Source organism: Grammomys surdaster, unplaced genomic scaffold (genome assembly GCF_004785775.1).
Source record: "Grammomys surdaster isolate TR1022 unplaced genomic scaffold, NIH_TR_1.0 125114, whole genome shotgun sequence".
NCBI classification, from domain to species: Eukaryota; Metazoa; Chordata; class Mammalia; order Rodentia; family Muridae; genus Grammomys; species Grammomys surdaster.
In genome coordinates, this window is record NW_021620017.1 from 557,852 (window position 1) to 576,267 (window position 18,416).

Consider the following 18,416-nt stretch of genomic DNA (forward strand, 5'->3'; position numbering starts at 1 on the left):
CTTGGATGATCCTTATTCCCAGTCTTTGTATCATGTCGGCAAATGAATCCCTTTCAGTTTCCTTCTTAATTATTTCTCACATCCACAAGGCAACATATCGCACGATTAAATGCTTATATTCTATGCATTCCTTATTAGGGTAGAATATTGATCAGCTTTAAGAAGGAAGAAAATTGCGATCCATGTTAAGTATGAGTGAACCCTGAGGACATAGTATGCCAAATAAAAGCTCTAAATCCTAGCCACTAGAACACAAAGGATAGCTACAGAATTCTAAATGAAGTCACACACACACACACACACACACACACACTCCCCCTCCCCCACTATCATATGATTCCAACTATATTAGGTAGTTGGAATAGTCAAAACAATTCACATAAAGTAGAATGATGAATGATGGCTTCTAGGGTTTGGGGCAGGGGAGGAAAAATAGAGTTATTATTTAATGGGAAGAGTTTCAGCCTGACAAGGTAAAGAAATAGTTTGAATGTTGGTTGGTAGGGAGAGTTGCACAATATGAATGTGCTAAGGTCACTGAACTATAAATTTTATGTCATATGTTTTATTAACAAAAATGGAAACATATTTTTTAAAAAATGGTGACGTAGAGTGAAGAAAAACATCTGTTATTAGTGCCACTAGCATCCTCCAGGACATCAGTAATGATTACCAGAGCCCTGACAGCAAACCATAGCTAAAGTTAAGGTGAGTACAGTAGAGGGGTGTGTTCTCACTCTGTAATGTCAGGAGAAAAAGACCTTACCAGTTTGATGACTTATTGTTTTTAATTCTTGTTCTGAGTTCACTTTTCTCTAACAGCTAATTCAAAACTTCACATGATTAAAGGTAGTTATGGGTAGCAGACTAGAGACTCTGCAGATCCTCCTTCTTCGTCTCCTAAGTCTTAGATGAGATGAGCACTCCTCTTGTAGGCCACTTTTTTTTTTTTTTATGAGGGAATAGCCCGTTGAGGCATATCAGAAATCACATGTGAGACACCTGGTTGAGATTCCTGCCTCATAGTCTTCTCCTCAAGGAGTGCCGAGTCTTCCTGCAGAGCTGGGGTCTTGTCTGAGGAAAGAGCAGTTGAGGGCAGTTCCTAAAAAGAAAACACAAAAGGAAAGAAGGTTAAACATAGAAATAGCAAACACACTGCTATTTTCATGCTGGACACCAACAAAGAACAAAGCTGAAATTAACCTGCTCCAAAGAATCAAGAGATGAATCTCACTGGGATCAACGTGGTGGACCAGGGAGTCAACAGCCTGCAGGGATAATACTTAATAAAGTACACTCTGGACTCCCTGCAAAATATCAACTGCACGCACATAGAAATTACTACACAAATGAGAAAGGAGGCAAACATGAGCCATTAACTTCAGTATGTCACAGATGATGGGAACAACAGACAGGGATTTAAAATTGTCAGTCAATATTTTCAAAATTGTAAGGGAGAAACACAGACATAATAAATGAAAATTAAGGAAGACAGTCAAGAAAATGGAAATAGAGGTACTCTAGAGTAGAAAAGAATATCTGCATTTAAAAAATCATAGAGAGCTTTGGAGAGATACTTCAACCAATAGAGAAGTTGCTATTCAAGCAGGAGGACCTCAGTTTGATCCCCAAAATGAAGCAAAAATCAAACAACAAAACAAACAAACAAACAAACAAACAAACAGGAATGGGGGCATGTGCTTGTAATTCCAGTTCTGGGAAAGCCAGGACAGGTGGATCTTTTGGGCTCACTGGCCAGTCAGCCTAGACTAATCATTAAGTTGTAGGCCATTGAGAGGCCCTGCCTCAGAAACCAAGATGAGGGCTAGAAAGATGGTTTAGTAGTTAAGAGAACTTGCTGCTCTTGCAAAGGACTTGTGTTTGGTTCCCAGCACCCACATGAACACTCATAACTGTTTGTAATTCTAGTTCCAGGGGAATCAACACCCTCTTCTGGCCTCTATGAGTCCTGTATGCACATGGCACACTTATACACATGCACACAAACACTCATTCACATAAAATAAAAATAAATAAGTCTTAAAAACAAACCCCGCTGGGCGTTGGTGGTGCACGCCTTTAATCCCAGCACTTAGGAGGCAGAGGCAGGTGGATTTCTGAGTTCGAGGCCAGCCTGGTCTACAGAGTGAGTTCCAGGACAGCCAGGACTACACAGAGAAACCCTTTATCGAAAAACCAAACCAACCAACCAACCAAACAAACAAACCCCAAGATGGATGGTACCTGAGACTTCTACAGGTAGGCATACATAAATAGCCACTCACACACAAAAGAAAAAGAAGGTTATCATGGAAATTTCTAAATAGAATGCTGGCCCTGGGAGGAAAAAAGCCTTAACCTTGACAGAAAATCAATAGAAATGATCCAACCTGAAGCTGAGAGAAAAGATTCTGAGAACGAGTGGCTTGGTTGTTTTGATGCTCAGCCTGACATGGAACCTCTTTACCACTTCCTCCAAGGCAGCAGAGAGGGTAGAAAGGACATAGGATCAGAAGGAAGGAGTGGAACAGTGGTGAACACTGTTTTCTGGGTATGGCATGCCCAGATGAACAACAATGAGAGGGCTGAAGAGATGGTTTTGTGGGTAAAACCACCAGTGCCAAGAGCAAGCTAGCTAGTTAGACTAACCATTTCAGCAAGCTCTGCGTCCAACTGAGCAATCCTGCCTAGATGAATAAGGTGGAGAGTAGTTGAAGAAGACTCCTGACGTCAGCCTCAGGTTTGCACACTCATGTGTACACAAGTGCAAACACATACCACATACAAATATGTCCCACATACACACAATCACATGTGCACACTCAAATACAACACATGCAGAAAGCATAGCAACCAGAGCTCCAATGATGTGTGGAGTAATGTTACTGCAGTCTCTGGCTAAGGTAAGCACACTTGCAACTGAAGCTTGATGGGCTACTTCTACAGTCTTTGTATGGAAACCCCAGAAGTCCACTCTACAGTAGGAACCCCACAGATCATAGCAGAGTCCCATGCCACACCTGCCCACATGATCTCTGATGCTTTGTGTCTTATGGGTTGCCTGATTAGGGTCCCTCTGCCTAGTAAATGGAAACTAACTGAAAACCATGTTTGCAAACTCTTTCATAGGTTGAACTCATGAGCTAAGTCCTCCATGACACTCTCCGTGAGTCCCATTTGCATATGGCTCCTCCCACATTTGGCACTCAGTCTCTCTTTCTCTTTTGACAGATCTCCTTCTACTAGCAAACATCTGATCTGAGAAACTCAAAGGCTTAGATCCAAGCATAGTTTTAAGAGAGTACAGATGGACATGGTGTCGCATGCCTGACATCCTAGCACTAGGGAAGTTGAGGCTGGAGGATTGTTATGAGCTTAAGGCCATCCTAGGCTCAGTTGAGAGTTCCAGGCAAGTCAGAGTCATACAATAGGAACCTGTCTCAAAAAGAAAAAAAAAAACTTAATACTAAAACAAAACAAAACAAAACAACCTAACATGCCACAAACCCAAAACAAGCAAACCCCACCCAATTCCAGAAGGAAAAAAATCTTTCAAGAAAGTACATATAAGGTATCAGATGACTATCAACAGCAAGTCACCAGAATATTACTAAAGTTATCCTAAGCCTGTCTAAAACCAAGCTTCCCACTCTGGTGACACAAAACTTGAAGGTGAACAAAAGTAAGCATTAATTTGAAATCTACACCAAGTCATCCAGGAACCAGAACCTGCAATTGTTGTTACTTGCTCCACCCCAACCACTTTTCCTAATCTTTTCAAATCTGATTTGGATATTAACACATACCTGAGTCAGGAGACCAGGCAAGCAATTAGATGAGCTTGATTCAGTCCCAAGCTTCTAACAAAGGGAATCAGACTACAACTTGCCTATAGATACTTTTCCAAAAAAAAAAAAAAGACGCTTATAAGGGCTTCCTCCTCTCACACGTGGGGAAAGAATGGCATATGTTTTGTTTCTCTAACCCTTGCTACAGGGTGCAAAACCTTTCTGAGAGAAAACATGGAGGGCCAATTTACACTGCTAGTGTAATTAGTGTAAGCCAAACTTTCTCCAGTAATGTAGAAGAAAAGAAGGCAGGGCTGGAGAGATGGCTCAGCGGTTAAGAGCACTGACTGCTCTTCCAGAGGTCCTGAGTTCAAATCCCAGCAACCACATGGTGGCTCACAACCATCCGTAATGAGATTGGATGCCCTCTTCTGGTGTGTCTGAAGACAGCTACAGTGTACTCATCAATACAATAAATAAATAAATATAAAAAAAAAAAAAAAAAAGAAGAAGAAGGCGGTGTGGGTGAGTCATGCCTTACCTTCTGATTGCTTTCTATTCACAAGAAAACAGTGTTGGAAAATGACTGCCATGGACAGTAAGAAATGAGAAATTTGCTTAATGTGCCTCCTCTCTGCCATCTCAGTTGTTCAAAGAATGGACCCTAGAGGGCACATTCTCACTCATGCATGTCCTACCTTCTGATACTGCAAACATATGGTCAACTACATAGTTCCAGTTTGAGACCTACACAATTGAGTTACCCAAAAATATATTGCAATACATTCCCCCAAATTCATAGCTACCTTGGAATACATGGATTGGACTTCTGTGATTGTCAAAAGTACTATCAAACTAATTTTCTGATAGGTGTGGTAGCATGTGGTTGTCATTCTTAGGGCTTGGGAGATGAAGGCAAGAGGGTCACAATGAGTTCCTGGGCTAAGTAGTGAATCTCTCTCTCCCTATCCTCTTCTCCCTTTCCCTCTTTCTCCCCTCCTTTTATTCTAGGGGATTGTACCTAGCACTGGTATATACTAGCCAGCTCTCTAACACCAAAAGAGTTTCTGCTCTTTAAGATTTTTATTTGTCAGGTTGGCCTTGAACTTACTGTGTAGCCCAGGCTTCCAAACTTAGTGTATCTTCCTTTTAATTTATTGACAAGACATGCAAGCCTTACAGATAAGCCTACTAATTACAAGAGTTTATTAGACTACTGAATGCCTTAGCATCAAATTTAAACAAGGTTAGTGTCCTCCAATTTGGCTTCAAGAAACAGCAAAGCTGGTGAATGTAGAGGATCTCACTAAGGAGTTTGAGGACATGTTTATTATTAAGACAGCTTGTCTGGTGTCAATCCCAATATTACAGTTGAGTGAATTCTCTAACCAGCTATTGTGGAAAATGGCACAACCGTTAGGGGTTTGTAGAAAAGACTATGGGATACTAAAGTTTTGCTTGCCAGTCTGAAGAAGGCAGAGTTACTTTCAACTGTCTGGAGTTGGTAACTGATGTCTGTCTGTATTACATCATAGAGGGCATGCTTGATGTGTGGCTACGAGGGACAAGCAGGCCCAGGGGGGCTTCAGTGTATTTTACCCTGTGCTAGGTACCTAGAAGATTTCCCGAAACCCCAGGCTGATAGAGGCTGAGCTGGATTTTCCATTCTTCCTTCCTACCTGGTGACACTTTTCGCACTTCTGCTGAATCAGATGGCCTTCTTCTGTCAGCATTTCTGTTGGTTTTGCTTCCTCAGAGCTTTTGTCATACGCTTCCTTAAGCTGTAGCTCCTCTTGCCTTCTCTAGGGTAATATGACAGAGATAAATCAGGTCACATCCCTCAGAAAGAAGCCCTCCCTCATGTGAGATAGACCTGGTCCGATGAAGCTTACTGAATTTTCTATTGCAAGCATTAGCTAGCCAGTAGCTGCAAACCCAGCTCCACAACCCACTAAGCTAGATTCCCTCCTTACTCCCCTGAGTCCTCATACTTCAGAGATAGCTGGGACAAAGCAATCCTCAGAAGGTAGATGAGCCCCAACTCCCCAGGCCAGCTCAAAACTATGACTTGGATTTCAAGTTGTTCTGAGCAAGCTGCAGCCTCCCTAGCAGGCCCAGTACACAGCACACCTTTGCTTCAGCTGTAGTTATATTCCTGTAATGGTAAAGCCAGTGAGCCAGGTACTCTATTGGGTCACTGGGCCGAACTCTTGCCACCTCTGCCAGTGCCTGGGTCAGGGAGTTTCCAAAGCACTTCTTCAGGTAGGCAGTTTCCATGCTGGGGACCTGGGAAACACCAAATCAGATACTCTACAACCAAATCTAACTTTTAAAGTAGAGCCATTCTAACGAGTTACATTTGTTCCAGGAAAAATAAGAATTATTTCTGGATCACACTTAGTGTTAGCTTTCCACTACTGTGACAAAATGCTTGATCTTGTCAAGTAAAGAGGGAAAGGCTTGGCTTTATGATCATTTGCTCTCACCACTCTTGGCTTATAATAAGGCCAAACATAAGAAAGGGTGCATGGCGGGTAAGACTAGCCCACTTTAGGAAAAGGATGGGAAGAAAGGAGGAGGAAAAGAGGAAGGGAAGGACATACACTCCCAACCCCTACCTCACAACACACACACACACACACACACACACACACACACACACAGAGAGAGAGAGAGAGAGAGAGAAGGGGGTGGGAGGAAGGAAGGGAGAGAGAGAGAGAGAGAGAGAGAGAGAGAGAGAGAGAGAGAGAGAGTCCTCTCCAAAGACCTAACTTCCTTCTACTAGTCTCCCTGTCTTATGGACTCTGCCATTTCCCAGTATTGCTACATCCACAAACAAGCCTTTAGTATGTGACCATTTGGGGAATCTTATGATCTGAGTCTCAGCATTCTGCCCCTGGCTCCCAAAGGTGGGTACTTACCTTACAATGAAAAATATACTTAGTATATCTTCAAGAGTCTCTGGAGTCTTTTGCTGTTTTTGTTGTTGTTATTGTTGTTTCGGTTTGGTGTTTGTTTGTCTTTTGTTCTGTTTTGTTTTTGTTGGTTTTTTGAGACAGACTTTCTTTGTGTTAGTTAGCCTTGGCTGTCCTGGAACTCACAGGACACCTCAGATATTGCCCTCTCTGGAGCTGCCTGCAGGGATTCTCCTCCCTGTCACACACTGCCTGGTCTTCCAGGGCCTGCTTTGAGTTTTAGGTGGAAGCCTTCATGACCCTACAGCTCATCCATTTTGTGTGCCTGAAAGAACAACATGGCATGGAGAAAAGCACACTCTGTTACCAGCATGGGCGGTAGCTGCACTTGGATCACAGCTGCAGATGCTTTGGAATACCTGGATGGCTAAATACAGGGAAATGAGGCCCAAGAAAGCAATTCCTTGGGCATTTCTGTGCTCCCAGACTCATGCAACTCCATGACTTTGTCAAACAAGGTTTTAAATCTGTGATGGATAGGGCATTGTTGGCTCTTGAGATGCCCTCAAGGGATCCTTTCAATGGTGCTGGTATGAGGTACCTGACCACTTCTTTTTCTTTGGGCTGGTGGTGGGGGACAGCTGAGACAGGGGCTATGTAGAAAAAAACTGACCTCAAATTCATAGAGACCTACCTGCTTCAGCTCCCTGACCCCCTGAGTGCTGCAAGAAAAGGTGTGTCCACCACATTGAGGATGTCACTTCCTTGCCAATTACCTCCTGCTTGTCTGTAAAGACTCTCCTTCTCTGTTGTGGATTTGGTTTATTGCTTATATTATGTTAATTGGGTTCCCAAATTACATGGGAATTCACACGTCTGGTGTGTGTGAGATTCTGAGAGTCCTGGCCTCCAGCTAGTTCTAATTGGTAAACAAAGTTGCCAATGGTGGGCAGGGAGACAGAAGCAGGACTTTAGATTTCCTGGGCAAGGGAATCACTGGAAGAAGAAGGATTGAGAATGGCCATGCCTGAAAAGGAATTGGATACAGGCTTGAGAGCGGCATAAGACAGAGAACCAGCCATGTAAGAGCTGGGGAAGAGTGGCCCCAGGGGACCCTCCCCCACCTCGGGGTCTGGGTAGCAAAGATGGAATATAGATTTTTAGTAAGTAATGAGTTAGGAGTATTGGAGGGGAGGCGCTAGCTACATGGAAGTTTGAGAGTGGCCCAGCCATTGGGCTGTTTAAGGCATATTAAAATAAAAGGCTGTGTGTGTGGGTGCGTGCATGCGTGCGTGCATGTGTGTGTGTGTGTTTATATGCGTTTGTGTGTGTCTTCCATTCGATAATCCAGAGCATTTTGGTGTGTGTCGAGGAACTCGCTCCATAGCCGATGGCAGGATGATTGAGTAGGGTTAATAATTAATAATTAATGCAACACTCCTTCAACTGCAAGGTTTTCAAATCCTTCTTCCTTACTTTTTACTCCCATATTTCATGGTAAATCTGGTAAAAAGCAGCTGGCAATACTTAGCCTGAATCCTCTACTGTTTAGAAACTTCTACCAGGTTAGTCCTATATTTAAACTCAGTCTCATGTAAAATCTCAGGGCATGGACAAATGCAGACAAGTAGTTTGCCAGAGTACAACACAAAGGACCTCTAGTCCAGTTTTCAGTAGGGTCCTCCTCTCTATCTGAAGCCTCAGGAGCCTGTCTATTGGCTCCACATTGTCTTTACATTCTTATTGTCAGGTCCAAAGGAAACTCCATTTTCCCAAATTCCAAAAGACAGATGGGGATAAAACCCCGTGGTTTCTATTAGCATACTAAAGCACTTGCTGGCCTCCAGCCACCCTCAGTAACACAAGTACCTGTTACACATTTCAAAGTCCAGTCTACTCTTCTTACCTCCTCCCCTACCTGAACTCCTCCGGCTCACAGGCTTCCTTTCCCCTCTTAGCTACTCATTCTTCTTGTAACTCTACTTTTTCAGCTATGTCCTCTCTCTGTCTCCTGCCTTCCCTTCTCTCATGTTCTCCATCTCTGTCTCTTGTTTCCCCTGCCTTTCTTTCTCAGTCTCTCTCTACCCCCACCTCTCTCCTGTCATCTCTCTGCTCCTGCTTCTCTCATGGCCAGGTCCAGTCCCCTGGCCATGTTTAGCCTACTTCTTTCTCTCTCTGCTCTGGACTCTCCAGATGCCTCTGGCTTTTCTCTTCCTCCTATCTACAATATAACCCTCCCCTTGAACATCAATGAATCATATCATCAATTTATATACTTACTGATACTCTGGTCTTCTGAGCCCTTCCCATAACTGCCCATCAAGTTCTGCTTATAGCATTGTAGGCCTACTTCTCCAAAAATTTCAAATTCCAATGATTTCTGAAGCACATTAGCAAGTCATCAAAACAATGAGCCTGACTTCTTTGGTGCCAGTTTTCTGTATTAGTAAACTTTCTGTTGCTATTACAGAGTGGCTAAGATAATCAACTAAAGAGAGGCAGGGCTTCAAATGTTTCATGTCGTAGTCACTTAGCTTCATTGATTTTGGGCATGTAGAAAGCAGAGGAAACTTCAGGGTATGGAGCAACATATGAGAACAAAGCTGCTCACGTCAGGAAAGGAGAGAGGGACTAAGGGATCACAGTCCTGCAGTCCCCTTTCAAGGCATGCCCTACTGATGCACCTTCCTCCAGTAGACCCTACCCATTAAAGATTCCATCAGCCTCCAAGAACACTACATGTACAAACTGACAACATGAATGTTCCATGGTATGATTAAGGGAAGGCTCTTATTGTAGATATGAGAGAACAGCCAGAGACACCAGTGGACTGGACCTGACCATGGGAGGGAGGACAAAGTGGGGTGGGGAAAGTATATCAAAATTAGCAGGTTTATAAGGAGAATGAGTAGCTGGGAGAAAGGGAAGACCATGATGGAGAGAAGGGTAGGAGAGGAAGGTAAGAAGACCTTGGATGCTATTGGGAACTTTGAAACAGGTACTTGTGAAAAGGAGGGAGCCTGGAGGCCAGTAGGCACTTTGCTATGCTAACTCTGCCACATGGTAAGGGAAAATACTTCTTTTGGTAGAGAGGAATTGGCTTTGGCTTCACAAGTTCCTGAGGCATGCTAGGTTTTATCAACCACCAGAAATCCGCCTATAGTTCGTGCTGAGCCCAGAGCCCATACCTGGATACTTGGATTGCCTTTTAGAGTGTGAGGAACTGTAATTTCATTTGGAGCTAACACTACAGACTGGCAACCAAAACTTTAGCATGTAGCTTAGGGACTCTTTAAGATCCAAAGCATGACGTTACCTTTCTTAGAAGAACCAACCAAATTATACTTGCCAATAGCTGTTACATCCAAGCACCCTTCTTTCTTATGGCTTTTCAGCTGGAATATGTCAGAGCATGAGTCCCAGGGGTCATCAGTCTTGAGAGGGCTTGGCTCATTATTAGTCAATGATGGTGAAGGCTTTTAATCAACCCACACACATACTTACTCTTAAGTACAGAGAAAATAAGGTCCTGGAGAGAAACTCTGGGTATACAACAAGCTGTGCTATTGTGAGGTTGGTAGTTAGTCTATGACATAGACAACAGAGGCTCATTTACTTTACAGGGAGAGAGAAGGAAGAAAATGATGGGCCTGTCAAGCCTCTGCCGACACACTATCCCACAGCATCACTTTAGGTGGGGCTGATGATCCTAGATTTCCTAATAGGTGTCAAGAGTGGCAGATAATGCACTCTGAGACAGAATGCCGCATTAGAAGTTGCAGTGAATCAGAGCAGAGCCGCAGCAGCACAGACACCTGCACCAGACAGACCATGTCTGGTGTTGCCACTTACAGCCGTGTGATCTTCAGCAAGTTGCTTGGTGTCTCAGAGTCTTGGTGCCCTTAGGAAAACAGAATGTAAAATACATACCTCATAATATCGAAAGAAGACATTGAGCTATTAATCACACAAAAGGCACTGAACCTGGCACACAGCAAGAATTTAAGAAACACGAGCTATTATGGAACAAGAGTTTTTCAACATGTGTTCCTAGCACCTAGCCTCCATATTTCCAGTTTTTCAGCTTAAGAATGAATAACTAGACATTGGTATAGAAAACATAAATACATTCTACCTCTCACCAATATCAGAGTTTAGAAACCCAAACATTCCAGAAGCAGTGAGTGAGTGCTGTGAGCACGCTTTGTTTGTTTATTTTAATGAGTTTTACTATGCATAGGCTAGCCTGCAAGTCCATAGGTAGCCTAGGATGGTTGAACTTGTCCTTCTTCCTGCCTATCCCTTCCCAGTGATGAATGAGAGGTGTGCTCCACCATACCCAGCTTCAAAGGGGGATTAAATATTGTTCATTACTTAAGGGATCATAGATCCTTAAAGAAAAGTTTGGTTCCAGGGTTGGGGCAAAGAAATATAACTAGCCAGAGACAATTTATTATGCCAGAAAGTAAGAAGACTCTAACTATGTTTGTAGATTCAGGAGCCATCTTGAAGACTTGTTCCAGTACTTCATTTTTGCTCCCAAAGGTGCTCATATTCTCAGACCTAGAGCCTGTGAATGTTACTTTATATACTAAAATGAGCTTTGCAATTGTGATTAAGGACCTTGAAATAGGGAGTGTATTTATACAAGCAGGACATCTTAATTACTTTTCTATTGATGTGAAGAGATACCATGATCAAGGTAATTTATAAAAGAAAGCATTTAATTTGAAGTTTTAGGAGGTAAGTCTTGACCATCACGGAGATGGGAGCATGGCAGCAGGCAGGCAGGCATGGTGCTGGAGCAGTTCTTAAAAGCCTATATCTTATCTGCAAGTTGGAAGCAGGGGCAGACAGACTGGGCCTGCTGTGGGCTTCTGAAACCTCAAAGCCCACCCCCTTCCCCCCAGTGACACACCTAATCCTTTCAAAACAGTTGCAGCAACTAGCGATCAAGCATTCAAATATATGAGCCTGTGGGGACGAATCTCACTGAAAGCACCACATAGGCACAGCTACAATTGCCAGAGTTGTCAGTAAGGCCAGACATGGAGCATGGCATAGTGACAAAACACATGAAAGAAGCCGTGTGAGGTCATGCCCAAACATAGCTTCTAGACGTCAGAAGACAAGGAAATGGAATCTACAGAAGGGTATGGTATGTATGTCCTGTATACATTTGTGCTTAAAGCCAAAGTTTGAGATAGATGTCGGGGCTAGGAGAATTGGGGCAGGCCATCTGCTATTCGTGCTGGTGTGTGGATAAACAGTCTTCCACATCTTTGGTGTTCTATGTGATCTGATGACAAATTGTTAATGGGCTTGGTGAAGTGCAACTTCCAACATCTCAGATTCAGTATATGTGCGACTTGGCAAAATCCCCAGTGCAAGCCCCAGCCACGCATCCTCTATTCTCGTAGAATCCCAGCACAGACTCACCAACTGCATTCCCAGAACATCTTTCCATGCATAGGTTATTAAGTGACTGTTACACTGCTTAAATGTGACAAGCCCTACGAGGTTCTACCTTGTCACACACTAAGTACTGAGTAAATGTCAGAGTGCTCTGATGTTGGAGGTGGGTGGGTAAAGGAAGGGCTCATACTCTGTTGGTCCATCAGTGTGTTTATGAAAGCCTCTAACACTGAGAAATGCCATGTCCATAGTTTGCTTTTTGTTGCTCTGATAAACACCATGACTAAAAGCAAATTGGGGGAGAAAAGGATTTCTCTGGTTTACTTATTACAGTCAGTCCTTCATCAAGGAAAGCCAAGCCAGGAACTCAATGCAAGAGCGTGAGACAGTAACCATGAAAAGGAATGCTGCTTATTGGCTTGCTTTCCCTGGCTGACTCAGCTACCTTTCTTACACAGCCCAAGCCCACCTTCTCAGGGATGGACACTGCTCATAGTGGGCATATGCCCATAATTAGCAATCAAGAAAACGCCTCCCAGACATGCCCACAAGTCAATATGACGGAGGATTTCTTCCTCCCAGGTATGTCTAAGTTTGTGTCACGTGGACAAAAAACGAACCAAGCACATCAGGGGAAAGTGCATACTAGGGCTTGGTGGGGGGTGTATTTGGGCAACCTGAAGTTGCTTGCCTTTGAGTTTACTCTGAAAGGTGTGGAGTCTTAAAATTACCAAGCCAACAAGCCTGCAGCTTTAATCCCCAGGGATCAAAGGAGTCTTTCCTGACTTTCAAAGATCTGCTGGTCCACAGGGCTACTATCTAAGGGTCCCTGTGCCTGCCAGGTTCCAAGGCTCTGTCCCACTGTTTCTCCACAGTGCTTCCTCTTCTGTAAATCTGCTTCTCCCACCCGGGTGCCCCATCCGCTACAGTGCGCATTCCCGACTTAGTCTAGAGTGCGCCCCCTCCCCTTGTGCGCGAATTCCCCTTTCATTGCCCTTTGCCTCCACAGCGTAATGGAACCTTAGCTCTACACTTGAGCGTGCTCTCGTTGCTAGGCAACAGGACGCGACTCACTGGCAGGAGGCCAGAACGTGCATCAGTTGCGTGCATCAAGGAGGCTGGAGCGTTTTCCTTCGAGCAGGTCCTTTAGTGTCTCTGCAGGAGCAGTTCTCAAATTTTCAGCTTGCCCGCAGGCCGAGGTCTCAAACCGGCGGCCAAGGGAGGGTTAGTTCCTCTTTTCTTACCTCCTCTCTTCCGGCTCCTCCTCTTTCTCTTCCTCCTCCCCCTTCTCCCGGCCCCTAGCCACCCAATAGGAAAACTAACGCGTCTAGGTTGGTGGCTGCCTGATTGAGATTTATTTTTAAACAAACGGGTTACTTTCTAGCACAAATATACTATAAGACAATTATTCATTGTTTCTCGGAAATTTAAGTTAAATTAGGTCTGCTGTAGTTTTAAGTGCCGAATACAGCACCTCTTCCCAGGCTGTGGCAGAGGACCTTCTTCAGCGGCTCAGAGCCGCTGCTCCAGTCCGGAGGCAGGTGTTTCTGTGGGAACGAATTTTCTTCTGTGGAGCAGGATGAGTACTGGTGTTTGTAGGGAAGTAACATTTCTTAGGACAGAAGAGATTAGTTTCCTCACATGACCAGGAAATGGATGTTACAGAGATGACAGACAGACCTCATGAAAGCCCCACTGAGAATGCTAAGCAGCTGCGAGAGTCCAGATAGACCCTGGCCAACTTCTAGATCAGAGGTCCCTCCTTGACAACCATTGTCCCTTTCCCAGGTTCTATGTTTTTGGAGCAGCAGAAAGAATATCTTCCATGTTTTATAACTGAACTTCAAATGACATTAATACGTCTATGTGGTGATTTTATTTCTAGACGATTTCCCACTGAAGAAGCACCGTGGAGACACAGCCCAGTCAGTTGCCATATGTTTTTCTCTATGTGGACACCAGTGCCAACCTAGTTGGAAATCAGCTTATTTGTGCCAGTTCCAGTCAGTTCCGAGGGCTACACTTACATGGACACATACATGTGTACATTTCTTTGGTAGCAGAAGCAATTTCTATATCACCCTTTCCCTCCTGCATTGTGACTCACCAGGAGACTACTTCCTATCTTAGAGAGCATCTCCATTCCCTTATATTGTCGCTGGATTCCATGATATTGTACGTAATTGACCCTCTACCTGGACATTCAGATGGCATTTCAGTTTTACTATGGTAATAACGTGAGAATAACATGTTCACATGTCATTTCAGTCTTGAACTTGCATTTTTGAGACAGGAGTTGAGAACTGCAATGGCGAACATATTCTGGTCTTTTCATCTCATTGGGCCACAATTCTGGGCTTGGGTGGAATCATTTGTTGGTCTGTTATTGTCCACCTGCATATCCTATATGAGGTAAATAGAAATAGTCAACCTCCCCCAAAACCTCATGCATCTGCCTTCATATCTGAAAAGACTAGAAAACAGCTGGGAGTGGGTACATACTTGCTCACTTGGAGAGACAGTGGTATACACACATGCACACGTTCGAGTGCATGCACACACAAACATGCATGCACACACACTCACACACTCTTATATACTTCTCAGGCAGGATGACAAGGGCTATATGAGCTACTTGAAGCAGGAGAAACTCCCTTGTACTGCTTAACAAAAGTCTGGAGTCAGAAATGACCTGTGGCTTGAAGGCGAGGAGCTGTGTTCCAAGAGTAGAGGAAGGAAAGGATTATCGAGGTGGGAAAGTACAGAGTGTGATGTGTAGAATGGCAGATTCAGCGGAGTAAGAGCCCAGGATGGATATATGATATCAGGGAAGTGCTTGAGATTAGTCTAAAGGGAAGTTGTGGTGGTTTGAATATAACCAAATTTGTGTGTGCATGCTTCATATTAAGATGTAGAATTCTCAGCTCCTTCTTTGCCATGCCTGCCTGGATGCTGCCATGTTCCTAACATGATGATAATAGACTGAACTTCTGAAAGTGTACACCGGCCTAAATTAAATGTTGGCCTTTATAAGAGTTGCCTTCATCATGGTGTTGATTCAGAGCAATGGAAACGGAAACATTGACTAATACAGAAGTTGACACCAGAGACTGGGGGCATTGCTGCGATAAGCCTGACCATGGTTTTGTTTGGAGGAATGTGGTTTTTGAAACTTTGGATTTAAGTGGGTCTTAATGGTTCATTCTAGTAGGAACATGGAAGACATTGGTACTGAGGGTGATTTGAAGTCTGGAGATCTTTCTTATGTTTTGGTGAAGAATGTTGTTGCTCTTCTCCCTTGTCTGAAGAGTCTGTCTGAGGCTCAGGTTAAAAGTCTCAGATTAATTGCACTGACAAAAAAAAAGTCTCAGAAACACCCAGCATAGACTTTGTTCTCTTGATTACTCTCATGAAGATTGTTTTGATCAAGCATAGCAAGCCTAAAAAGAAAAAAAAAACTCAAAATGTATAGTTCAAGCAATAAAGGGGCACCAGGAAGTGCAATGGAACTAAATCCTGTGTTCAAGAACATTAAATAGATTAAGGAAGTGGTGACATCAGGGCAAAATGTCACCCGGCTAAGCTTATTGTTTATGTGTTTGCAGTTGAACAAGAAATAGTTATATATCATGTTAGGTGTTACGAACTGGTTATTGTTTTCATTTCAACTTCTAATCTAGAATGAATACAATCCAGAAATGGAGGGCACATCTGTGATCCATGTCTTAAGGCTAGAAGATAGTCTTTTGATTCAGATCTTGATGTGGGATGACACATGCTTTTGATCCAGATCTTGAGGAATAGTGGCTATGAAAAACTTAGGTCCAGGCATTGTTGTGGTATGTGCCTTTAATCCCAGGAGACAGAGGCAAGGCCAGTCTGCTACAGAACAAGTTCTAAGTAAAGAAAAGCTTAGGTTCAGATGTGATGGTATATGCCTTTAATCCCAGAACTCAGGACACAGAGCCATGTATATCTCTGAGTTGAAGTTCAGTTTACAGAGCAAGTTCCAGGAGAGCCAAGCTTAGACAGTGAAAGAGTTAGAAAACAGAAAGCTGGTGATAATATCATAGAATAAGAGCGGCATGTTCCAGCCCCAGCAAGCAGCAGAACTGGCCAGTTTCAGCCACATGACTCTGGCTTTAGAGTAAAAAATACAATAGGGACTACTGGGGCAATTGATCCGTTAGCAGGAGTTAAGAAATTAATGGTGATTAAGAAGAGACCAGCATCACTGAGGTGAAATCTGGGAAGTGTTTTTTTTGAGAGCACAAAGAAGCTGCATTCCAGAGATAGCCAAGGTGGTACCTGGTACTGCAACTGGACTTGGAATCTTTAAGAATCACCCAGGTGGTACTGGTTTTGAAGGAATGAAGGGGTAATGGAGAGCAGCTGAGGCTTGGCACTGTTAGAAACCAGGGAAGGCCACAGTTTCAGTTGATGGCCCAGGACTGAAGGGATCATGCAAAGAAGTTGAGGCTTATCACCATGAGGAGAGCCTATGAGAGGCTATTGGTAAAGCCTAGTTGCAACATAAGTCTCCAGTGAATTGGAGATGCCAGTAAAATGGGGGGATCACCAAGAACAGCAGCGACAGTGGAATAGAGTCAACCAGAGCCCAGAGTGCTACAGAGAACAGAGCTGGAGAAGTGACGCCAGCCTTTTGGAGGATCCCAGAGGATCATGTGTGTATCTCAGTCATTGGAACAAGAAAAGTGTAAAGTTGAAGTTGTCTTGGATACCCCAAGATGTTAGAGATATTAGAGCCATGGAACATCTGTCAAGGAAAACTGCTTGTGGGAGTGGTACCACCCCAGGAGAAAGAAGTTTGTTGCAGTCATCAAAAGAGTTTGATATCAGACACGGAGACATGGAGTTTGGAGTTTGCCCAGCTGGTTTTTGGTTTTGCTTTGGTTCAGTATTTCCTTGCTATGATGTTTTGGAATGGTAATGTATATATTGTGCCATGTATATGATCTGATTTTTGATTTTGATTTTTATAGGTGATTACAGTTATGAGATTTCAGGAATCTCAGTAGAGACTTCAAACTTGGACTTTTAAACATTGATGAGACTATGATAGAGTATGGAGATTTTTGAAGTTGGATTAAATGTATTTTGCATTATACTACAGCTAGGTATGCCCCCCTCCCCCCAGACTCATATATTTGAACAAGCCTACAGGGGCCAGGGAATGGAATGTGGTGGTTTGAATATCCTTGGCCCAAGGAGTGGCATTGTTAGGAGATGTGACCTTGTTGGAGGAAGTGTGTCACTGTGGGGGATGGGCTTTAAGAGCTTCCCCCTAGCTACCTGAGGATGACAGTCTTTCCTGGAGGCTTTCAGATCAAGATGGAGAACTCTTAGCTCCTTCTGAACCATGCCTGCCTGCACACTGCCATGCTCCTGCTATGATTATAATATACTGGACCTCTGAAAGTGTACATCAACCCCAATTAAATGCTGTCTTTTATAAGAATTGCCTTGGTCATGGTGTTGCTTCACAGCAATGGAAACACTGACTAATACAGAAGTTTATGGCCAGATTATGAGTAACTTCATGCTGTTTATTGGAATTTGAATTGATATTCTCTGGCTTTGACAATACATGATTTTGAAGAAGAGATGGACAATTTGTGATGTTTTATTGAAATGCTTAGGAGAAGCATCTTAGAGTCACTAGAGTTATGGCCCTGCGATCAAGAAGTGAGTACAAACCCTAAATTAATCTGCCAGCCAAGTGCTCATAGCTGTTCAGTTAAACTAGCCGAGTCTGGCTCCTTATCTGCCAGTTGCCTCGGATGTTGTAGGCATAAACTGGCACCAGCATTACTTGGCACAATGCTATCAATAATGCTAGTGTCTAATCCTGATTTTGGGACTAGTTTGAGAGCCTTTGGGATGTAGAAGCTAATTTAGCTATGACTATTGCTGAATTATTTTGTAGACGATTAGAAGTTTCCTGAGGCCAACTTGCTTATGCCATGTCTCATAAGAAGCACCATGACTAGTGACCTGGAGGGAATGTTCAGGAAGCCTCCCTTGACTTTACTCTCTGTTTGTTTGTTTGTTTTGGTTTTTCAAGACAGAGTTTCTCTGTGTTGCCCTGGCTATCCTGGAACTTGACTTGTAGACCAGGCTGGCCGTGAATTCAGAGATCTACCTGCCTCTGTCTCTCTAGTGCTGGGATTAAAGATGAGTGCCACCACTGCCCAGCTTCACTTTTAATTGTGCCTACTGAGAACACTTTTGTCTCTAATCAATAACTTCTGTAGCTGGTTTTATTTAGGAGTTAGAA

At 43.5% G+C, this 18,416-nt stretch overlaps 1 protein-coding gene across 2 annotated transcripts; it reads right to left on the minus strand.

The window, feature by feature from the left end:
• Positions 1 to 545: 545 nt before the first annotated feature.
• Dydc2 (DPY30 domain containing 2) lies at positions 546 to 13,320 on the minus strand. 2 transcript variants are annotated; one of them, XM_028785121.1, is made up of 6 exons: positions 13,193 to 13,320; positions 10,556 to 10,604; positions 6,710 to 7,028; positions 5,919 to 6,074; positions 5,468 to 5,590; positions 546 to 1,102 (listed from the first exon to the last, which is right to left on the minus strand). In XM_028785121.1, the coding sequence occupies exons 4-6, from the start codon at positions 6,063 to 6,065 to the stop codon at positions 953 to 955; spliced, it is 420 nt and encodes a 139-aa protein (XP_028640954.1). In that variant the 5' UTR covers positions 6,066 to 6,074; positions 6,710 to 7,028; positions 10,556 to 10,604; positions 13,193 to 13,320; the 3' UTR covers positions 546 to 952. The 2 variants fall into 2 exon arrangements, with proteins under 2 accessions (XP_028640954.1, XP_028640952.1); XM_028785119.1 differs by lacking the exon at positions 6,710 to 7,028.
• Positions 13,321 to 18,416: the final 5,096 nt, after the last annotated feature.

Coding starts and splice junctions, on each gene's coding strand:
- Dydc2 (XM_028785119.1), bottom strand. CDS start 6,065: ATGGAAACTGCCTACCTGAAGAAGTGCTTTGGAAACTCCCTGACCCAG. Junction 5,591..5,918: donor TAACTACAGCTGAAGCAAAG/GTGTGCTGTGTA, acceptor ATATTACCCTAG/AGAAGGCAAGAGGAGCTACA. Junction 1,103..5,467: donor AGTGCGAAAAGTGTCACCAG/GTAGGAAGGAAG, acceptor TTTTCTTTTTAG/GAACTGCCCTCAACTGCTCT.